The following is a 25,040-nucleotide window of genomic DNA, read 5'->3' on the forward strand; positions in this document are numbered from 1 at the left end:
CTCTAATAAGCTACGAAGAACCCGAAACCTTGTCCAATAAATTCACCGATTGGAAGAGATTTAGAGAATACATAGAAGATACCATACAACTACATGTATCCTTAAAGACACCAGAGGAGATAGAAGATGCGACAACTAGAGGCTACATCACTAGCCTAATACAAAATGCGTGCAGGATAAACACCCCAACCAAAAAGAAAAAGGCTCCCGTTGCTAACATTCCTCTCGAAATTAAAGAAAAAGTACTGGAAAAAAGAAAGTTGAGAAGAGTCTGTCATCAATCTAGACTCAAATCTGACAAGACCGCCTTCAACAAAGCCATAGAAGAATTAAAGGAAATGCTGGATAGCATAAACAACGCAACTCTACAAAGTAAGCTGCAAAATCTAACGGCTACCGCGTCATCGGAATATATCTCTGGAAATCCACCAAAACATTCAACAGACCACAACAATTTAAGTCTGCCATAATAAAAAATAGCGGAGACTGGGCTAAGACTAGCAGAGAAAAGGCAGAAACATTCGCAAAACATCTAGCCAAAGTATTTAAACCAAATTATGGTGCAAGCGAGGAATTTGAGAGGGAATTAGACGACCACCTGCAGCAGGGCCTCCAACTATCATTGCTACCGAGGCCAATAACGTTGCGTGAGCTGGCATGGACCATAAAAAGAATAAAAAACAACAAAGCTCCTGGCTTTGATCTAATCACGAAGGAAATATTAATGCAACTTCCTAGAAAAGCTTTAGTGCTCATCAATACGTTTCTCAATGGTGTCCTTAGGGCCCAACATTTTCCAAGCATGTGGAAAGTATCAGTCATCACAATGATACACAAGCCTGGAAAACCCCAAGATGATGTTACTTCATACAAACCGATAATTTTATTACCTGTCCTGTCTAAAGTGTTTGAGAGAATTCTACTGAACAGAATACTGCCACTGCTAGAGGAAAATGAAGCAATCCATGAACATCAATTTGGGTATAGGAATCAACACTCGACTATAGAGCAAGTACAACGGGTCTATGATAAGATACGACATTCCCTTGAAGCTAAGGAGTACTGCTCTGCTGTATTTCTCGACATCCAACAGGTGTTCAACAAAATATGGCATCAGGGCCTACTCTCCAAAACAAAAAAGCTACTACCACACACCTACTATACCTTGATGAATTCCTACTTGTCGAAACGCATGTTCAAGGTACGGGTAGGTGGAGACGTATCAAATATCTATGAGATCTTGGCTGGAGTACCCCAGGGCTCCGTTCTTGGCCTAATCCTATATAACCCTGTATACAGCATACCTCCCACAGACATCACAAGTGATGAATGCTACATTCGCTGACGATACTACACTGTTGGCAAGTAGCAAAAAACCCCAGACAGCTTCAAACATTCTACAAGAAAGCCTCAACAAAGTAGATGACTGGCTGCAGAAGTGGCGCATTAAGACAAGTGCCTCTAAACTGATCCACATTACTTTCACGCTTAGAAAAGGAAACTGCTCACCCGTACAATTGGGTAACAACACCTTACCCCATAGTGACTCACACCTGGACAGAAGACTTACATGGAAACAGCACATTAAAAAGAAGCGTGATGAGTTAAACATACGGTTCCGGTCTAGGTACTGGCTGTTGGCTCGTAACCCCAAACTATCGGTGGACAACAAGCTCCTTATCTACAAAATGATATTCAAACCTATGTGAATGTACGGGATCCAACTCAGGGGAAACGCTTGTAACTCCAACATAACCATTATACAAAGGCTGCAAAATGGCATACTGCGTACCACAACAAACGCTCCATGGTTCCTCACGAACTCTGAAATCCACGAAGCTCTGGAGATCAAAACAGTAAAGGAGGAGATCCAACAGTTATTTACTAATTGCAAAAATCGGCTAGACAAACACCCAAATTGACTTGCATCCGGTACAGGAAACGTCTTAAACGCCATCACATCCAGAGATTAGACGCTCGATGGTGAGCCAGGAGTGTCGCCGCCGGGGAGACCCCTTCCAAAGCTATAACCACCCAACAAATCCGCTTATAGTCCTGGGACTGATCGCAAATGAAATAAAGAAAACAAAAAAAATATTTCAAAAATATAATAAATGTTAATGAAAAAATGGCACAATGATATTCTCTAGCTATAAACATATAATATTGAAATATGTCCCACTTTCAATCAATAAATATAACTCAATGTCTAGTTCAAACTGGACTGGAGAGACATAATAAAACGCAACATTTATAAATATGAAAATGACTATTGTAATGCATAAATATATTTGTTAAATATTTATAATTAATAAAAAATTTAAAAAACTATTTCTAATACAAACCAGTTTGTTTTGTACCTCGAAACCTTTGTAATGTTCCAATATTATACAGGTAGAATAGCTATAAGTGTTAAAGTTATAATTAAAGCATGGGCTGTAAAGGAATAAGTGTACAGCATATTTGCTCTTAATTAATGTATGGTACACCCTGTCCAAAAATCAATCTAACATGTTGATCTAACCCTGCAGATTACAGAGAGAAATTACTGACCTTTTGCTATCTAAAGTTTTATTGATCACTTAAGAAAGAATGATTGAAAGTAGTTGTAAAAAGTTTGATGCTTTTTAATGACAAAAGAACAGTTATTACAACCAATTGGTTGCTATCGTATATGATTGTCTGTGTAGGTAAAGTCCAAGGATCATTTGTTTTCAGCTAAGAAAATCGAATGCAAATTTATGGTTCTTAAAGAGATTTATATTCATTAAGAAATTTTGTTTTTAAACATTTCATAATGTTTTGTTTTTTGCCTAATAAGTATTCCTTAAATTACCAAAAGATATATAAACTTCTAGCATGTCTTGGCACTAAAGTTTAAACTACAGGCTTCTGTGAACAATAAGATATTAAGATGGCAACTTACATTCCAACCCACTGCCTCCACATAGAAATCTATTTTTTCTGGATCCTCAGGCTCTGAATCTGTGTCCAGTAATGTCTCATTGCCACTATCAGAATCACGCCCAGGATTTCTAGCCTCTTGCAAATCGGCCACCTCTTTTTGTTCACCATCTTGCTCCTCTGCTTCCTTAAGAGGAGCTAAAGGAGTAGCCTCTTCTAAAGCAGCCTTAAGTGACACTTGTTTCAGTATGGATCCAAATTTCTCAAAGAAACTATCATCAACTTCTTGAATTCTGTAAAAAAAATATTAAACCATGTATAATTTTGAAAAGGACCTTTAAAGGTTGTAATGTTTAAACATGAGGTATGTTAATATTAAAAAAAGTTTTGGAAATATACTACATTTATGACAAACATTAATATTCTTATGGGTAGTCTTTAATTGACAGTTGTTTAATTTGCAGTATAATATTGTTTTGTCATAATACTGATAAAATGATAATGAATATAGCTGCATATTTTATATCTAATATATTCTATATTTACTATAAAATTAACCAACTATATCCTTATAACATAATTATAGCATGAATCTAAGAAGACCCTACCACTACTAAATTTTGTTAAATTTTATATAGTTTATAGGGAAGAATTAGGATCAATAACAGACTTTAGAACTTGGCAATAGTATATTTGTTATAACATAATTTATGAAACAAAATTTATTTTCAAACATGCAATAAATTAATATAAATCATTTTATAAATACAGTGATCTCACTATTAAAAAAATTAACTAAAATTTTTACACAGCCTAACTTTATTTAAAATTTAAATGCCCTACTTGTTTAGCTTACTTGATATATTCATATAGATCACGTCATTATATTCTTATAATTCTAAACATCACAATATACTGGAAGACTGGGATTACATTACAAGTTAGATTCCCCCTTTACATTTCATACATTCATAAATCAGTGGCATTAAATAAGTAACATATTCAAGAATAATATTTTTATTCAAACAAAATGTCGCCACCCCCACAAAATAAAATGATAAGTCTAAAAATGCAACATTTCGGGAGAGGAAAATCTAAATATTGGTTTTATCTCAAAAAATAGGAACTTGAAAATGTCTTTGATTAGCTTGAAAGCTAATTTTATACTGAACAATCTAGGAATTTTTGAAAAGATGCTTTGCTTATAGCAAATAACTCAAATTTTCTATATTAGTGAAAATGAACATGCAAAAGCTATTTCTAAGTCTTGTCATTTTCTTATATTGCCTATCTCCAAAATTATGAAATAACTTGACAAGGTGTTTCGGAACTTGCAGACAATATTGCTAATATTTTAAATCCAAAAAGCAATTGTGATTTTACTGCGGGGGCGGCAATATGTGATCACTTTATATTACAAATGTGGCCTGTTTTTTCTTATAATACCTTCTATTTGATTATAAAAAGACTGGATAAATTATGTTATCATTGGCATATATATCATCTATGTTTCTAACCTAAATCTACAGATTTAAATGCTTTTAAATATTTAGCTGAGTTGGTAATTGTGCTTGCTAGTTTTGCAAATTCATAGAATAACAATATAAGAATTACATACATTATTTCCTTTAAATATGTTACGAGTATATAATCAATCTCTTTCCAAAAGAGAGGACCAAAAACCAATTATTTATCTAGCCCGGAAAACAGAGTATACTTGATATCTGTATACTCTTCAATACCATGTTGACTTCCTTCTCTTCCTATTCCTGACTCCTTAATTCCTCCAAATGGTGGTTCAGCAGCTGAGAGTATGCCATCATTAATAGCAACCATGCCAAAATCCATTTTACGGGACATTCTAAATGCCTGTCCAAGATCTTTAGTAAATACATATGATGCCAGACCACTATTTGTACTGTTTGCTATTGCAAGAACTTCATCTTCCGTTTTAAACTTAAGGCATACAGCTATAGGTCCAAATATCTCCTCCTCATAAATTGACATTTCAGGTTTAACATCAACTAATAAAGTAGACTCATAGAATTTATTCCCTAGATCAGTTGCAAACTTTCCTCCAATTAATGCCTTTGCCCCCTTTTGAACAGCATCGTCTACCAATCCTGATACCTTAGTGGCTTGCATTTCATTTATTAAAGGCCCACAAGTTACACCCTCTTTCGTACCAGGGCCTAGGATACACTTCTGCCCAATACGTTTTTTAAAACCATCAACAAATTTGTCATAGATTTCTTCTTGAATCAAAAATCTGTTTGCCCCAACACAAGCCTGACCATTATTTCTAAATTTTGCTAACATTGCCTGGTCCAATGCATTTTCTATGTCAGCACTTGCAAAGACTATAAAAGGTGCATTGCCACCTAATTCTAATGCCACTCTTTTTATTCCTTTAGCTGCTATTCCATATAAAATCTTTCCAACTTTTGTAGAACCTGTGAATGAGATACACCTGATGTTGGGATGATCACACATAAGCTTTCCAACATTGGGAGCATTCTTCCGACTGCTTGTTATTACATTGATAACACCTTTAGGTACACCTGCTTGATGAGCTAAATCAGCTACAGCTAAAGCAGATAATGGAGTATCTTCAGATGGTTTAATAACGCAAGTACATCCTGCTGCCATTAGTGCACCAACTTTACGAGTGATCATAGCATAAGGGAAGTTCCAAGGAGTAATTACAGATACAACACCAATGGGATGTCGAGTCACCATTATTTGTTTATTTGGCCATGGACTACACAATACCTCTCCATTAATATGCCTTGCGGTGTCAGCAAACCATTCCAAAAATGAATTTCCGTATGCTATTTCCCCTTTCGATTCTGAGAGAGGCTTACCAGATTCAGCTGTTATAATATTAGCTAATAGATCAGTGTTTTCTTGGCACAAATTGAACCATTTTCTCAGCACATAAGATCGTTCTTTGGCAGTTGTGTTCTTCCAAGATTCAAAAGTACAAGAAGCAACTTCAATAGCTCTTTGAACATCACATACATCCATATCCGGCACTTCAGTAATTGTACTGTCATCTACAGGATTATGTACCGGAAATACACAATTACTTTCAGCATTCACCCATTGTCCATTCACGTAAGCTTGATTTCGAAGCAATTTCATGCTCCTTGATATTATAAGAGATAATTTAGAAACACGCGTTGTATTAATGCGAGATAGAATCATTTTATTTTATTCACCAACTTTGTGTGTCACACAGTTTACATAACACGAAGTCAAATGATAAGATATGTAACGAATATTTTGCTACTTTATTAATAATATTTAGGCATTTAAGTATTTAATGCTTTTCGCCACAAAGTAATATGAAACACTAAAGATTTCTTAGTAATAAAACTGATAGTTATGTAGTGTTGCCACAGATTTCTTACATTTTACCCGAGGAATTAAACGACAAACATTTTTTTTAACTTGATTTCAACACATTTTAATTAATTAATCTTTAACGTTAAAAGTGTATTTAATTTCAGTGTAAGGTATTTCATACATGTCTGAAGGATTTTGGTTAATGCTGTTAGAAAGTTGGCAACATTGTTATTTAAAAGGAACTATGTTGGATGTATTGATTTATTCTTAATGAATTCGCGGTAACATTACTAAACTATATGTTATAAAATGTGATCATATCGTAAATGTAACAATAATATTTTATAAAACTATAAAATTTTGGTCATAGACTAATAATGCCAGAATGTATACATTTTGTATACAATTTTATAACGTTTTTAATATGAAACGGTCATTATTAATCTAATAACATTTTAACGCTAAACAATTACTTTTCAAGGGCCGGTGGTATTTGCCAGTGTGTAAACATTTTATTGTTCTAGTTTGAAGGGTACTCTAGCTAATGTTATTACAAATTATCAACGTACAAAATGTTAAACTATATTGTTATTTTTACTTTGATTCTAAGTTGTTAATGAAATATCAAAGTGCGAGACAGATGTCTATTTCTTCCCGGCGTTAGTGCTTAAGCACCATCATTTAATTCTTCAAAAAGAAAGAATTTTATTTTATTTAGCTACACATATAACACCAGGTCCTAATTACTTTTAGATAATAAATTATAAACCATGCGGCCTCCTGACGATATTAAATATTATATATTACGGAAACCAGCAAATGCAACCGAAGAAGTTACTTCTCCAAAAGTAAGTAACTTTGTATTTACCAGCAATGCGGAATTCAACATCAAAAGATTCACAACTATTTCGCGTCTGATCAATTTTTTATATTTTTAGTCTCCTTTATTCTTAATATTTTTACATATTTTAAAGATTTCTTAATGTAGTAAAAATTGTCTTTAATTTCTACTTTGTACTTAGTATTTTACAATAATAATCGAACAATTCTTCGTTAAACATCTTATATTTTTATAAAGGAATTTTGTTAAATAATATTGACTTTATATAAATATCTATTATATATAGTAAAGACACAATAATAAAAGTATATAATTCACATAAAAGTTCAAAAACAAACGTGGGCAAAATTATAAGAAAAATAAACGCTATATATGTATTATATTCTTTTGACAGCGAACTCAATGTCATTACAACGAACAACTCACTTGCTTTCGTGCTCTCGATCTTCAACAGACTTCTGTTGCTGTAATTTTTCGTAGAAACCTCTCCACATTGATTCTTCATCCATTTTTATACGTCTTATACTATTACAATCACAGCAAAATTAAGCACAATTTTAAACAGCACCAGACTGCAAACTACCTCCTTAACGCAATGCAAATATTTATGAATCACCAAACAAACTGAACCGAGTCATATGTTCTTGGAGCTATGACGTAAACACAATTTATAAGATCTTTAAGATTATGTGGATAAAAAACGGTACAACGCACTATTCCTTTTAAAATGTTATAATGAATTTCAGGTTAGAAAATTATTAAATCCGAGACATACTTTTAACTTTAAAATCACAGGGAAACACTGCCCGGAGAGTATTATAACGTTAAACTAAAACGACGTCTTTTAATCATTAAAAGATTTGTTCATGTGATTTGAAAACGAGTCAAAATGACGCAATTCAAGGCAGCGTCCATTTCGCCGTCGCCGTAAACAGCGAAACGCCGACTAACCTCTCGGGACAGCTATTCACCTTTTTGTATACTATGCATGCGATATTCAATCGTTAAACTTTGTTAATATTTTGAATAAATTTTGTTTACTTCGGTTTAAAAATAATATGTCGTTATGAAAATGTCTTTGAAAACAAACTTCTATAGTGAAAGACTACAGTTTGGATTTTAATCAGAATTTTTTAATATTATTTTGTTATGAGGTAAATAAAACGATGCTGTTAAGTATTCCTATTAACAGCACCTACTGCTAATAAAGTTTAAAGTTTTTTTTAACCTTTCTTCTGTGTGATCCTTGATTATATGATATAATTTTTAAGGAATGACTGACATATGTCCCAGAGTAAAAAATATTCATATGCTGGGATAAGGAAGACCATTAAGAATATATGCATAATTCCAATGAAGTAATCGACAAAAAAATTGAGCTACGGTCCAGCGTAACGTCGTCGAACTTAGGGTTCATCGAACTAAAGAACTAACGAACAAGTCACGATAATATTGTTTAAGACAAAGTACTTTGTGTTTGGAAAAGCAATGTGTTATCCTTAGATTTTTTATGTATATCAGATTTAAGTTATATAATCTGATAAACATCATAATGCAAAATATTACGCCAAAATGAAAAAAAAGTGTTAAAGAACACTAACAGACAATGAAGAACCTTTAGGCGTAATTATTAATGACCAGACGGCTTCAAAATATTAATGTTTTTTTCACAGGTTTTTAAATTTTTAATAATTCCTAAATATTGTTTATCCTAATTAATGTGCAAGATCAGAAGTATATAGTGTAGATTCCTTTACACCTGCCCAAACTAGTTCTCTCATTATTTTATTGCAAGTTATTTATTTATTTACTATTAGTTTTATTTCTAAGATATGAAAACACTTTTTCCTCGACCTTATATGTACAAAAGTCAAATAACAAGTATTGAATTATTCTGTTTGTGTTTACTACGTTCGTAAAGCCTCAAACAATTTTAATGAGCAATTTCATTAATGGGAAACCAACTGCAAATGTCTATTAACACTAGAGGGTTTTAAAAATAATAAAATTCTGAAATACAAATTCCGTGAGGTCAAATTTAATTAATACCATTAAAGACAATTAAGTTCTAGATATAAAATGATTTTTAAATTTCTTAAAGTTGCGTGTTATTGATTTGCTAGGTCAAAGTAGTTATCCATTACCAAAGATAGTGACGGGGCTTATTGTTACATTGCTAATTGAGTTATGTACGCCACAACAATATCCTTAGGATATTATAAATTTAAAAATACGGTTCTTGTGATCAATGTCACAGAGCGATTTTACTCAAAGAGTTTTTGCCAATCTTAATAAATTATTCGAAATGTAATTTTTTTTCACATTTAATTGAAAAACCTATAAACTAATCTTTATTTAGTCGTCCTTAATAAATTGAGAAATTCCCGATACGGTGCTTGCAGCTTATCAACTTAAATGAGTGATCAATTTAGTTTTTATAATGTATTTAGTCTGGCCACAAATACTATTATAATTAAATATAAACAAAATATTATATATGAATTTGGAACCTGTGATTTTTTATATGGGATGTTTATTGTGTTTTATCATTTTCGCGCCAATATATTGTAAAATATTTTGTGGTATTAAAATGGAGTGCGGTGATAAAACTGAATAGCTGTGATTGCATTAATTAAAGTGGGTATGGTCCTAAATACAATTTTTAAAACAGTCCATATGCTTGGTATTAGTTAAATGTTTTGGGGACCAAGCTCTTGATAGAAACAATGTAACGTTTGCTTAGAATATAATAAGATCTGGCCGTCTGCGTTATTTCCGTACAAAAAAGGCGACCAAAGCAGTAAGAGAAAGAACTCGAAGAAATCCTGTCTGAATGCAAAACATTTTATCTCAGGAAATGAAGATAGCATCTAGTTACGTATTTTATAATATGACTTAGAACTTACAGCCTATAAAAGGCGAACTGGTAATTTTTTTTACTGATAATTTAAAAAGAATAGAAAGTTAAAACCGAAATAACTACTTAAACGGTAAACATTATTTATTGTTAATGATTTTATATTAATTTGTAAAACTAGTACACTTAAATAGTAATAAAAGTTATGTACAGTAAAAAATTCTTTGTAACAATAATTATGGCAAGACTAAGTATATGCTTTAACCTTCCAGCTTCCTTCCATTTTTATTGGATTACTGCATCGTGTTGTTTATGTGAAGGAACCGAAGGTCTATATCGGTCATCTTTATTATTATTCTTTATATGGATTATCACCTATGAGATCTTATGTTATCAACTTTAATTGTTAAATAAAGATGTTAGTAAAATTTGTCAAGAAAATTATTTATTTTACTTTCAAGTAAATTACAGTATTTATTTTTATTGAGTAGATTAGCTTGGTTTTGAGATGCTGTCAATATATTCATGAACTAATGCTACAAAATGTCACATGATATGTTTGAAATTTGCATTGGAATTTTTACTTTCATTATTTTTCTTATATGAGCTACGTAACACCTGCAATGTAGCTTAATTTATTGTTAATTGCGTACATTCGGCTATCGTTAGCTGACATTTAGTCTAAGTTACTTTTTATCCGTCTTGTCAGATTTACATTTTAAATTAAAAAAATTTATATCAATTGTCCTGATTCTCTTCAAATAATTGATGTTACAGTTTACTATTTTTTCTGTTCCAACATATAATAATATCTCTAAATGCTGTTGTACCAAAGTTGTAATATCTTTACACTAATGATATGCACCAATGTTTCACTAACTGTACATATAATCTAACGTGGGATTAATTATATTGTGGAGTGTAGATCACAGACCAGTAACCTCAGTGTAGGGCATCAAACCGGTGCTCTGGGAAAATTATAGAGAGGGCTTACGTCCAGTAACAGTGAACGTTTTACAATTGAAATATTAATTGAGTTCCTAATGATAACACAGCTTTTATCAAAAAGCTATTTGCTTATTCATATTTTAAGATGTCGAATTCTAATATCGAATGACAACAATGAAAAGAGCTTTGTTTTAATTAATTTATTGTAATTTATAGCAATAAATAAACTCTTTAAACTAACCATGGAACATTTGTTTCCTAGTCGAACTGGTACAAACCTAATTTATTCCATATAAATATTAGCGATTGGCATACCATAATATTACACATAACATTACCCATTTCTCAATCGAGTCACAACAACTAACTTGGATACGCCAATAAAGGATAATATACGTAAAGGATAAAATACGTAAGCCTATACCCACGCAGGTATATCGCAAAGGCAATGTATCACTCCACCCACATCCTCTATGGACCAACTTGTTAATGAAACGCTTAATCTTTTATATCACTGGGCTTCACTTTAAAATTAAAATAACTAGACATCAATAGACGAACGCTAAATTTATGACCCGAATTTGTCTACATTTATAAATATTGTTAATTTTTTATGATTATTATAATTTATTTTTAGTCGTAGTTAAACTTTACGAGGTGATTGGTTACAAGTCTAAAAGCTTTAAAGGCATGAATGTATAGCTCATTTGCTGCCAAAGAGGTACAAAAACACACACTACAAAAAAACGCAATGGTTTTATATTCATTAAATAATATACTGAAAATATATATTATGTCCTGAAGTTATTAACATGTCGTAATCCAATAGAAAAATAAATTAATGTAACATATTTCAGAGTGAACTCTTTATACAGGATGAAAGGAAATAGGTGTAAAATCTTAAAAGGGTATTTCAGATAAATGACCATTTTACACGTAGAACTAATAAGCCTTTATATGTTATATCTTTATAGGCTATAATCACTAGCTTTTAATTAGTTAGGTAGATACTCTACTTCATCCAAAATTCGTCATAAATTATTTATAGGCGTGAGACAAGCTCCTTTGTTAGTTCCATTTAGTCACTATGACGACGTTATCATTAGCGCTAGTAAACATCGTTCTTTCATTAAATAATAAATTTTGCTGTTGCGAGCCAACTATGAAGCTTTAAAAAATACTCAAGGTCGAACCCAAAGTCATTTTATGGATCTTGTGTAACCGGGTTATTACCCCTGCCATGTCATGGTACACAGTTTTTTTAATTAGCGTATTATTTTTAGCAAAACTATATTATGTTACTAATGAGAAGTTTAATTTACGAAGGTCAGTCTAAACAGGTAACATCGCAACACTTGTTCTTGCAGAAAATAAGTGGTTAGTAATTCAAAATTCAATTTTTTCGACCACAATGAGAACATTTCCACAAGGATTCTTGTTCTAAACCATCAGCTTCAATTTGTAATGTTTATTTTAATTCAATTTGTTAAGTACCATTTGCTTAGTTAAATTCTTTGTGAAGTTATTCATTTAATGAATAACATCCGTAACAAAATTTTATGACATTCTATTCCTCAGACTGAAAGAGGAGCTCTTTAAATATTTTATTTTAGAAAAGATCATGTCGTGCGATTTTAAATTTCTTGTTTGGGCATATGTAATTTATTCATAAACTACATTTCTAGTATTATTAAACAGTTATGTTAATAAAGACACAAAATCACATTTTGACAGAGAACTAAGGTGTGCAAGGTTCCACCTTTAGCAGAAAGGAGAAAGGGAGATATTTACTCTCCTTAGACGGGGTAAGTTGGACAGCCGTCGCTGGCTGGGCTACGGATATGATTATTAAGAAACATCGAGCAGGATTTACTTATCACAAATCCGATATAACCGTTGTTGCCACTGTAAAGCGAGTATGCAAACTCATTTGCGTATAAATCTAAAAAGGAGTTTGCTTTTACTATAATAATTAAAACCTTAACCTTACTTAATTCAATATTAGTAACTGAATCATATAGAAGTAAATTGTTATTTACAAATTGTTGACAAAACATCACTTTGGCCTTGTTTCTATGGTATAACGTGAGGTATCGTTTACAAAGTATATATTTTATACAATCATTGTTCTTAACAAGAATTCACAACATAAACACACCTCGCCGTTTACAGCTACTTAAGTTTCTAAGAAATAAGTACCAGTTATTATCTACTGCAATATTGATTATTCCCCGGTCAAATTTTAAAATTTTATGAAGCAAGCTAGAATATGAACAAGTGTTATCTATATATACATAAAACTTTTGCATCTGTATACTGACTCATTATGGCTTTCTCTGGAATCATAAGGCTTTAAATTTGGTAGGAACATTGTTTTCGCCCAGTAAAGGTCACCTAATAAAGGATTTTACGAAATTCCATTCGCAGCAAGGGAGGGATCCTTTATTTAGTCCGCAATGCGGACGGGGGAAAGCTAGTACATAATAAACCAATATTTCCATCTTTACGGAGAAAACGTAGATGAATTCATGAGATCATGAACTCACATCATAAACACTGTTTATTCGGCGAAACAAGAGAGTTGTTTAATATTGTTATTCTTATCAGTACTGTGCACATTTCAAAGCAAACATATGGTTATCCTTCATAATGTTGCTCATCGTCTAAGTACATAACGGAAATGAATAAAGCCGTTGATTGGCCGACAGCTCAGTGCACAATACTGGATGTTGTTATCTTATTAAAGCATTGCACAGATGTTGTACGCCCAGACTCGTCTTGATATATTTTTATTATATTTACCGAGAACGAATTTCACAGACAAAGGCAGTGTTTTCATGAACTCATAATGAAAGAATGTGTACATCTTCTTTTTAAAACAATATGTTTTAGTTCAACAATTACAACACGGTTTTCGCCCGTTAATGAGCACTGGTCTCTCATTAGCAAAAATTCTGAAAATTTTCGCAAAAAAACATTTCATTATGTATCACAATTTCTATAAGTTGTTTTCTAAAAGATTTTTTCAATACTAATGCTGACACACGTTCACGTTCGATTTTATTATACACATTCATTTACATATAGTTTATTAGCAATTACTAATGGCGATTCGTGTGATAATTTAAATAGATAAAATAATTATTATTATTTATCAACGTACTTCTATTATTTTCATTACTCATTTGTAACTTTTAAAATTGAAAGTATTATAAATGTATTTGATATAGATATTGTACACGACCCAGTAAGCGGAAGCTCTGTTTGAAAATACAGTTTATTCAATAATTAGTCTTTTAATTGTGCTCCCATATCGAGGTCTATATATACAAGTACATGTGGTAACATGTACTCGTATATATTTTGTCTAGTGGCACACATTAAATGTTAATTTCTCACACGTTCTGAAGCGTACGTGAGGTTTGGAACTGTTGTAATATCAGGAATTATAGAAAATTTTAATTACAAACTGTTGCATAGAGTACGTACACAAAGTCAAAATATCTCGCGATCGTGTTCTAACTAAAGTTTTTTATACTAATAGCGCCGAAAAGTGCTTTTTTATAGGATTTTACCAACAAACGACCTGAGTCATTAAGCGTACATCTATTTAATCATTTAATGGGTTAAAAATATCATCATCCTTTTCAAATATATAAAAATACCTTTATTTTAACACTATATTACTAAAAAGTGAAAAAGATAGTAAACATTTTTAATAATCTATGTTCGACCAGTTTTTACAGTTCGACCATTGTGTCTTAAAAATTAAAATTTAGGTAATAGAGTATTTTCAAAATGCGATCAATTGTAATGAAATATAAAAAAAAAGTATTGAAAGAATAAAAATCATTTTTGTTGTAACAAATTGTGCCATATCCCGGAACCACGCACGGTTGCCTCCCGGTGCATTAACATATTTTAAATATGTTTTCACTGATTTAAAAACATTTTTAACTTTCCCGCTTTTGAGATATTAAATTAGACTTTTGTCTAGAATAGTTAACCCTTAAGAATATCAAAAAAAACCATCTCAAAAATTAAATCCTTTTACGGTCGTCTCGCAAGTCAATATTGCAAGAATATGCTTTTGAAAACGTATTTCATAGTTATCTTCGTAAATATAACATATAAGAAACTATAGATTAGTTTAGTCCACTAATCCTTCAAAGACTTTAACTGTGGAATTATAACGTGAATACCATTGAGAATGCCAATACTATTCATTTTATTTATAACTTTGCGGTTGATGTTTAAAAAATATTGCTGTCATTAAATTTCTAGTTCTGCATAATCATACCTTTTAAATATAAGTGGTAGTTGCAAATAAATTTTATAAAAGTTATACAATCTGAATTTCTCTAATCTACAAATCCATTGTAAAGTTCTTCTGATGCCGTCGCTAATTTGGATTGTTCTTGATATTCTCAAAGCTGTGGTATTTTATTGACACTTACAACTTTTTAAGCGTTCTTTATGATTTCACAGATAGTAATGATAGAAAATCTATAATATTATACTTTCATATCGAAAGCTTTACGAAAATAATAAAGATCAGTGTTTTAAAAAAAATTTAAACCTTTAGAAACATTGGAAAATCTCTCCTCGTCAGCAAAACATGTATGCTTAATTATTGTCAAGTAATAAATTAGAATGTCACGATTGAGACGCTCCGTATATACCTAAACTTACTTGTTTTATTTGAAAATTTCCTGATTGATGGTGATGAATACTTTTCAATTAACGTTATTTTTTATTTGGTTGTATTATTGATTTCTCATCTATTTATTAACCTTTGGTATAATTAAGAGTGCTCCGTGTCACAAGACAATTAATTTCTGGTATTTTTAACATAATATTAGTTAAAACTGTATCTGTATTTTATATTTACGATAAAACGAATCCATACTTATAAATAAGATTTATAAATACCTCGTCTTGATAATTGATTTATATATGTAATTATTAAGTTTTAAGTAATCTGAATTGTAATTTAAATGTTAAAAATATCGGCCTTGTTTTTAATCTTCTACACACGTGTTTGTATGCTCATATGACAATGCCACCATATCTAACAAATCCCCTGTTACGTAATATGATCACAAACTTGGGCAAATTCTTGTCCAAGATCACAATAACGAGAAAAAAATATGTATCATAGCAAATGTTTAGCAATCTGGAATCAAAATTTTCGTAACATTTTTCAGTAGTATTTCAGATCGTTTTTTTTTTCTTTTTTCTTATTTTAAACCTAGAACATACATGATTCTTAACAATATTTTAATATATGCAAGATATTTAAAAATCTTAATTTTTAAAAAACACATGGAGGTATCGATTATGTAATCTATTACAGGGTCTAATTTTGATTTATTAATAATAAAATAACTTCCTTACTTTCGTCTGCTAACAATTTCTTTCTCTTGTAATTTCCTTAACACAAATTTCCACGGGTCTTCATGTACAATTTTATCCATTTTCACGGTTTACACTAAACCTTTTGTTTATTAATTAGATCGATAAAAGACGCCGATATTTATACCTAATTAATATATTTCACAAATACTTTTGATGTTCAATTCACAGAGTATGTGTTACGTGTTTTGTATAATGCGAAATTTTCAGGCATCGCAAAGCGCGCGACATCGCAGACTGGCTGGCTTTGTTGCATGCGTTCCTTAACTTGTGTTTGTCTGAGGTTTATTACCTACTCCAGTTTTTTAGAATTCCAAGGCGAGGCGCACAAAAACCTTTTACACGCCTACTAAATTGACACTTTTTTGCACGTTTATACCACAGATATATAACGTTCCTTTGTACGTATTTAATAATACCAAACTATTATATATACCATTACATTCATATTTCCTTATTGAAATTTGAACGCTTGTTATAGAGCCGTCTATCGGACTATATCAGAACGTAACAGTAGACGCGAAAACAGAACGTAATATTATCACTAAAACCAACAGTTCCGCACTACATTGTAACAGTTACTACTCTAATATTTTTGAATTAAACCTACTGAACCGTTAGCTAATAGCCCTGTTGTATTGGTAATTCCGCGAGTGATTCTTATATTTCAACATAAGTAACCTTATTGTGGACGGTCCTAGTTCACACGATGTGGTCTTATACAATGCTGGTATTATTTAAAATTTATAATTTATCGTATTTTCCTTATGGCTCATGAATTTTTCTGAGTTTGCTAACGTAAGAGACGTTAATTAATGGGAAAATACACCATGCAAGAAATAACTATGACAGGAAATGTTCGTGCAAGCTTTTAACCATTATCATCATAGTATTCAGAAGAACTTACTAAAGTCGTCAGTTTATCTTGTGGATGGACGTCCTTTTCTGCGCTTGCCGTGATTTTCACACCAGAAACTCAAGGTCGCAGCGGTCATTTGTTCTGCACGCTATTTGGTCAGCCTACTGCCACTTTAACTTTATAAATAGCTCAGCGGATTCATCTACAAATCCCGAGCATTGCCCTCTCCGTGGCTCGTTAATCGTTTCCAATGCAGACCGAAGTGAGAAACCATATTTCACTAACATAAGTCATCACTAGTAGCAAATATTACTATTACCGTTCGAGGCCTCTTCTATCAGAAAATCTTTGGATAGACAATGTACTACCCTTTTCTTCACGAATGTACAAAAAATACTTATAAAAAATGTTCTGTGCAACTATACGTATTGCAAATATATTCTGATATATTGTTATTCCTACTTCAAAACAGTAACGGAGTAGTATTTAACTGCAAATTGCTCTTATATTGCAAATTTGTAGTCCGTTAGACCTATTTGAATTTTGATTATCCATGAGAGCCACTGCCATGCTTATTGTTATGTTAAATAGTTATTGTAATTATGCTTTGGCAAACACCGAAGGCCGAGTTCAAATCCTGTATTGTTTTTATACTTTGACTCATTTTAACATCTACACAGGCTATCTATGCTATAAAAGTGTAAAATGAAAAGTGTTATTTTCATTATAATAAAAATGTAAGAATAAATTACAGGAAGTCCCGTAACGAATAGATATACCTAGAATGCCTAAAAGTTCAGCTATCAAAACCTCAAAAAAAGTTTCCAAAAAGTTCAGACGTGCTTAAGCAAAGAAAAGATTTGGGAAGCACGAAGAACCTCTGGACAGAAATTAAGAAGGAGGTGATTAAGGAGGTTAAAGAGGCGAAGGCAAGAAGGAGAGAAAAAAGAATAATCGGGCTGCCGAGCAGGAGGCTACACTCGTGCTTCACCTCCCCCTAAAGCCCAGCAGCCCACTGGTAATACCTCCGGGCTCCTTAGGACATTAGAGCACTACCGGAGGCTGCTTGAGGCTAAACCTAAGTAGGCGGAGAGCCTCAAGCCGTCTTTTACTGTTGCAAAGGCTTCTTAAGAGCAAAAATAAATATTTGATTCATTGTTTCAAAATTAAAGTTCATTACGACCTATAATATTAAAAGTCGTCTACGCGGCTAACATAGCCTCTTCAGTTATCGAGAGATTACTGTTAATGCGTGAAGTGTAATGAGGTCATAAAAGTAGTAACACTTTGTCAATGGCTATTAAAAGATTGAATAGTCTGACGCATAACGCGAATGGTTTGAGATTAATTTTACAAGTTTAGTGTAACATTTAAATAAGAACTTAAATATGTGTTTAAAACATAAATATTTATATGTAATGTTCTATCCCGGAAACCGTGTATACTTAATATATCGTTAAACTATTAATTAAAATCTCGCGAATTTAATCGTTCTTAAAAATTGTATTTATTTGATTAACACGTTTCCCACGTGTCAGTAGATTATTAGACTTTTTACTGGGGGTTCTATAATTGTAAGGTTGTTTTATTTGTTATATATATATACGTATTTAATATTTTAAAAAAATACATCTGTGTACTGAATAAAACCGCCTCTTGCTTGTTGATAGTGATAGAAAAATGCCATGTACTTTCATAATCATTAGTCCAAAAAAGGGTGTACCGCAAAGTCTAACATTGTCATCGGACAGTCGTGCACTCTTGTCACAATTTTCGTGGTCATGCTCCGGGCGGTTCTGGTGCTACCGTTACCCTCGCTATGCGTCGACATGTAGCTCGTTGTTTGGCGGAGTGAGATCATTCACTTAGCAAGTTTTAGTGGCAATTTTGAGACGTGTCCATCTTGTCGAAGAGCGTTCAAGAGATCGCTTGCCGTTCCAATAAGCCCTCATTACGAATGACATGTCCAAAAAGCTAAAGAGTTCGCATGTGCACAGTCGACAATAGCCTCTCTTCTATGTTAAGTTCTCTAAAGATCGAAACGTTAATTCTATTCATACAATAACAATATATTTACATTTATACTGAAGTTTTTGCCGTCAACGAAAAAGAATTATTATATAATATTTGAATTAACCGTTCTTTATTATTAAAACATTCGTTATTTTTTTCTATTGAACTGCGACAAGTAATTTGTCAGCTAGTAAAAATAACACAATTTCGAAATTTACTTATATATAAAACACAATTTTTTAATTACCTATATTTACATTTTATACGTACTTTTTATTAATAGGGATTAAATGTACGACAAATTACAACGCTGATTACATTTAATATGGTTATGGAATTCAAACCTTCGAGTGTTACAAAACAAATACATTAATTAATTAAAATTAAATACCAGTTGATAATGAACAATGACTATGTCGGTACCTAACCTTTATGTAGTAAAGAAGTATTTCCCCACAGGATTTCTTGCGTTCTATCAGTTTGCATTAATAAGTTAAAATGTAAAGGTATACAAAATTTATGGCAATCGTTTATTTTTTTACCTCATTGTGGCAGAGCTATGCTGTCCAAATGATTATTTATTAGGAAAAATGCAAATCGGAAACTGCTGAAAAAAAAGTTATACTTTATTTAACAGTTTATGTCTAATGGCGAAGATAAACAGGAAATTATTCAATAACATTTTATCATTCAAAGTTTTTTATTCGGTTTAATCATAATCCAAAAGAGCAGATATTTTGATTTAAAAAAAAAGCGAAAATGTATTAGATGGGATACGCTAACAATTAAAATCAAGTTCCATTGTTTTCACGTTTCTATTCAATAGACACTTATGTTAAATTTGTTAAACATATAATTATGCAACTTATAATTATAACCAGCTTTCTTCTGAATGACCGGTTTCTAATGTCCTTGCACAAAAGGACGAAAAAAGGTTTTTTTAATTATTTTTAGCACGTTTCTTTAACATTTGCTGCATTGCTACTATTCAAAACAATTAAAAATTTACTTTATATTAGAGATAGATAACTAAGATGCTTTCTCAAAACAATACTTCATGAACTTTATGTAATAAAAGTAATATAGGCTTCAACTTAAGGTAGTTTATAATGATGTTGCAATTAATATTATACTAATAGTTTTATTTTATTTCTTCTTTGCAATTGTTAAGGTTTGTCAATGGCACCTACTACCATATATCCATGTGATTATGGCAGCGTTCTTAGATAGCGTATAGCAAGGTATTACAATGGAAGTGCGTTTTGCGTAAATAGCCATTTATGTATAATGGTCCCGATCTCAAGGTTGGCTTTGAATCGTGTTCACAGTACAAATCCAAATCAACTAATAAATCTTGATACCTGAACCCTAATATTTGAAAACATTGAGTGATGACATGAACATCGCCAAACATAATAAACGTTTTTAATTATGAGGCTAAAGTCTTATCTTTTTGAAATACGAAATTACTGTCACTAAGAACATAATAGAATCATTATTTACCTACTATTATGAAGATTGTTTTTTAAGACACCTAAGTTGTTACCATCGCGTGTTTTTTCCTCTTTAATGTTTAACATTAGCTTGCAAACAATACGGATTAAAGTTTAAAAGGTGAATGATGATTATCATAGGAAAAACATTATTACTTTAAATGTTGGTAATAAGAATTTGCAAATAGATGTATCTATATCCAGGGGATGTCAAAGTTCAACCTGGTTTCATACGGGTCGAGAAAAAAGTAAACTGATTTTTTTGGTGGACGGGGTCTAAAAATCGACCTTTATGAATGTACATAAGTCACGTTACGTGTACCAACCTGTTATATGAAATTTGCTTATATATATGATATATATATATATGATTTGTTAATGAAATTTTAGCGGGATATACCAATGTACTTGTAAAATTACCATACTTTGTATCTTTAAATAACTTGACAAGTCGATAAGTGTGAACATATTCGTCTTTGCTTCGGTTCAGTTAATTATTAAACAGAAAAAAACTATAATTAGTCTTTATAATATGTAGTGAAATGTATAATTATTTATATTGTTTTACCAGTCGAAAAGTATTTAAGCAGATAGGGCTTTGGTGGGCTCAAATACCAAGCAACTTTGGTTTTAAGTAAGGTTTTATTAAGTTTGGAATTCCGTGATATATAACCTATAAATAGATATGAAATATAATTGTCATTACCCAAATGGTTAAAAGATAAATGCACTATGATTTCAACCTATGCCCACAGACAATTTAGTTTTATAGCACCATAGAAAGAATTTTAATGTATTTGTAATACAATAAAATAGGGATTTACACACGACGAGTTTAAGATGACGCATCTTACTTTTATTTTGATTCACTGTAAGGAAAGATTTAAGGTTAACGATAATGGAATAGTATAACATTTCATTAAAACTAGGTCAATCTTTTTTTTTGCACTTTTCTATGTCACTTTATTTATATATTAACGAGACGAAGTTTTTATTACATTTCTTAGGGATAACCTTGATCATTTTTTGACTAAATGATGCTGTTTGCTCATTTAAATTTACACTTCTAATAATAATCGGGTTTGATGTGATCGAGTTATTAAGGCGTTCAGCCTAGACGGCTTTATAATGACTAAGCATATGGGGTTCCCCGGGGGCTTCGGTTCGAGTTGTTACATTGGTTACTCCACTGAATTGGTGTCTCTAAACATAGACTAAGTTTCATTGTGCGTTTTACGTAGGCTTCTCTAAGCTCTATTGTTAATCTTACATCACAATTCAAAATTCAATCGGTTGAATGCTGCAATTACCTTTTGCGTGAATAGACTTTTTAATCCATAGGCAAGGTTAAGGGACGGCGCTTCGTGTGACCCAGTGCCCCATTGCCCTATTTACGTAGCATAAAATGTCGCAATTATAGAAATACATAAATAAAAACATCAGGTTATAGGAAATTCGATGAGCAACCAAGAAAAGATTAATTAAAGTTATAGACTGGAGGTAATATTATTACAAATCTAAGCAATCGTAAACTTTAACTTACTCCCTAATTCTAAAGATTGATATTTCCAATAACGGAACAATTTTGAAAACAAATGCAATACAAGCTCAGATATGCATCGAGTAAGTTTGGTGCAGGATGAATCGTACCTCACAAAAATGCAAAAACATTCTTTAAAAAGACCAGATCATGTCTATAAGAATTTTTTAAAAACCTCACTAGTAGCTATCCAAACTTTGTTTTCTATGGTTATTCTACAAAGTGCCTCAATAAGAGGTTTTTTTATGCGATCCTCTGAATCACTGTTTCCATATGTTGAGTTTACATCTACAAGCCTTGGTTTTATATTACTTTTTTTAATTCTACGACGGTTTGTTAGCGTTACACTGTGTATGTAGGTATGTTTTTACCATTTTGACTTATATTTTTGCTTTTCCTTTTTTTTTCATTTTTTCACTATTACATATACTTATATACAAATAATGTCAAAAATATTACATTGAATTATCGCCTACAAGTCACAGCCGAAACCAAAAATTTTTATTTTTGTCGACTGTGACGAATAAACTGTTCTTCTTTCTTCTTTTCTTTAGTGACAACAACGCAGTATTCGTAAACATTTTCTACTATACCTATGTACAAAAGGTCGAGCTGTGTACCACAAAGCGATACTAATTGCAGTCAAGAGTATTCTTTCTGAAACTATTCTGAATAAATTTTTTTTTAAAGCAACGTACGACAAATTTTATTCGATATTTTTATTAATATCCTTTTGTTACACTAAATATATAGTCTTAAAAAAAATTTGTTAACTTTTGAACATATTTATAAATTAACAAAAATAATAACGTATTTTTATAAAAATAAAGCAATAAAAACAATTTAATTTTTTTTTGTACAAAGTCAAATAAAATGCTAAATATTATAAATAGCAAATTAATGTAACTGAAGTTATGTTGCTATTCTAATTAAGAAGGCGCTGCTTTTATATGGACTCGAAATTATGCTATACAACCTACATTAACTTTTAACGATCGAGCGCATTTTTCTACAACGATCACCAGTTGGTCGACAGATTTTTAAGAAATTAAGTGCTTCATTTCCAGAGCGAGAAAAGGTGCATAACCCATTAGTGAACGAAAGCCACCTTACATGTGGCATTCGATTTTTTTAGAGTATTTGCAATGTCGCGTGTATGGCGGCATTCGTTCGCTAAGGGTTAAGTTAATGATAACGAATATAATGAAATAGAACACTTATATAACTATAATAAATTTCAATGCTCCACAATTTTTTTCTTATAATGAATGATTACATATAAATGCAACTTAATTAGCATGTCTATTTAATGGAAACAACGGGAACTTTCGTTTGGATATTGGCTTTTTACATTGAGCGAAAAAAGTTAACAATTAACCAAGACTGTCATAATTTTCAAAAGCATTGCATAACTGTAAAAAAATTTGATATGTACAACGATTAAATAAAATAATTTGCTTTATACGAATACTTTTCTTTACAAATTAATTATTCCTTATGTTTGTTATGTATGTAACCTGATTAATAAAGGAATTCATCCTTACGTCAAGAACACAAAGATGATGAATCACTTACTTGGTTTGCGTTGATTGCGGTTTTTTCCCACGAAATCGTAATATACAGTCAAATTTTCCCCTAAAGTTCGATTTTAATATTTTCCATCCCTTCTTGGCGTCCATATTTTTTGTATCACTTATTTTTTCGTCTAATTTTAAACGGGAAGATTCACTAAGCATGTCTGGTTCCGAACTTCCTTTTTTAAGTCTATCACCTTCACTACACGAATATTTAATGCACTTTTCGAAATTAATTACCGACACAGAATCACATGGTGGACATGTCCGTCTCTTAGACAGTGGGGTTGAAGTTGCAAAGTTCATTTTATGCCTTAATTCAACTCCACTATCCCTAAATTCGGTTATGTCAAAAAGGTCTTCACAGATGCTGTGTAATTTCGGCCTATCCTTTGAAACTGACTTTGCGTTCAGTATGCTATTTTCTTGAAAATTCTTGCTCTTCATCGAGTGGTCGAAGTCGACAAATGCCGTTATGTCCTCGCAAGATTTGGTGTTGTATTTATTTAGATTATAACGCAACGGCGACTTATTTACTGCGTCAGGATCTGCATGCACTTCCATGCTTCCCACTTTAACGATATTGTCTTCACTTTTCGCGGATTTAAGTTTCGCGATGACTTTTTTATGTCTAGCAGGCCGCGACGGGGGCTGTTCCGATAGCTGTTGCAACACGTTGTGTTTCTCCGTCGTTCTGTATGTTTTGGAGTACTTTGCGATAATTCTGTTTATTTCAGCACTGTTTTTGCGCCTATTAGTGTGTCTCTTGAAGTTGAGTGGTTGCTGATAAGAGTCGGCGACGCTTACGCCCGCGACCCGCGCTGACCTCTCCCGCCATTCCGACACTTTGTCTTCGATCAGACGCTGCAACTCGAGCGCTCGCATCATAGGTCCTATTTCTGGCATTGTCTTTGTCTTATTAGTGTCCACATTAATAAGGAAGAAAGTTGTCGTAACTCTTCAGTTATTGAAGCAACTAGTGAAATAGTGTTCTAAGGTTGTTATTCTTAACTGCTTCTGTGAAATAAAAAGTAGATAGTTATTTATTTTTCAATTAATGAAAAGTTATATCATAATATAAATAAATTTTAAATCTATAACGGTATATGTAATCTAACATTAAAACTACATAGGTTCTTCTTAAAAATGGCGACGACAATACTTTGGTTTATAAAAATTATCTTTATTAATATGTAAAGGTATAACAAAAAATCTACAGAATTCAGTAGAAAAAATATATGAACATGT

The 25,040-nt window shown here is 31.8% G+C and overlaps 2 protein-coding genes across 2 annotated transcripts in view; both read right to left on the reverse strand.

Annotated features, from left to right (window-relative positions):
• stac (C2 and C2B_Munc13-like domain-containing protein staccato) overlaps nucleotides 1-24,698 on the reverse strand; it is a 59,047-nt gene extending 34,349 nt beyond the window's left edge. Inside the window, exons 1-2 of the mRNA XM_068777705.1 lie at nucleotides 23,794-24,698; nucleotides 2,927-3,197 (exon numbers count right to left, since the gene is read on the reverse strand). Of these exons, the coding sequence (XP_068633806.1) occupies nucleotides 2,927-3,197; nucleotides 23,794-24,698 (1,176 nt within the window). The remainder of the gene's footprint in view (nucleotides 1-2,926; nucleotides 3,198-23,793) is intronic.
• Nucleotides 3,588-6,259, reverse strand: Ssadh (succinic semialdehyde dehydrogenase). The gene has a single exon (XM_068761340.1). The coding sequence runs from the start codon at nucleotides 6,109-6,111 to the stop codon at nucleotides 4,591-4,593; it is 1,521 nt and encodes a 506-aa protein (XP_068617441.1). The 5' UTR covers nucleotides 6,112-6,259; the 3' UTR covers nucleotides 3,588-4,590.
• Nucleotides 24,699-25,040: the final 342 nt, after the last annotated feature.

This window comes from Battus philenor, unplaced genomic scaffold, assembly GCF_028537555.1.
Source record: "Battus philenor isolate CCGP_79_NKW_IND1 unplaced genomic scaffold, ilBatPhil1.0.hap1 SCAF_14, whole genome shotgun sequence".
Taxonomy (NCBI): domain Eukaryota; kingdom Metazoa; phylum Arthropoda; class Insecta; order Lepidoptera; family Papilionidae; genus Battus; species Battus philenor.

Excerpts from the sequence above, each read along its gene's own strand:
- Ssadh (XM_068761340.1), bottom strand. The coding sequence starts at position 6,111 with ATGATTCTATCTCGCATTAATACAACGCGTGTTTCTAAATTATCTCTT.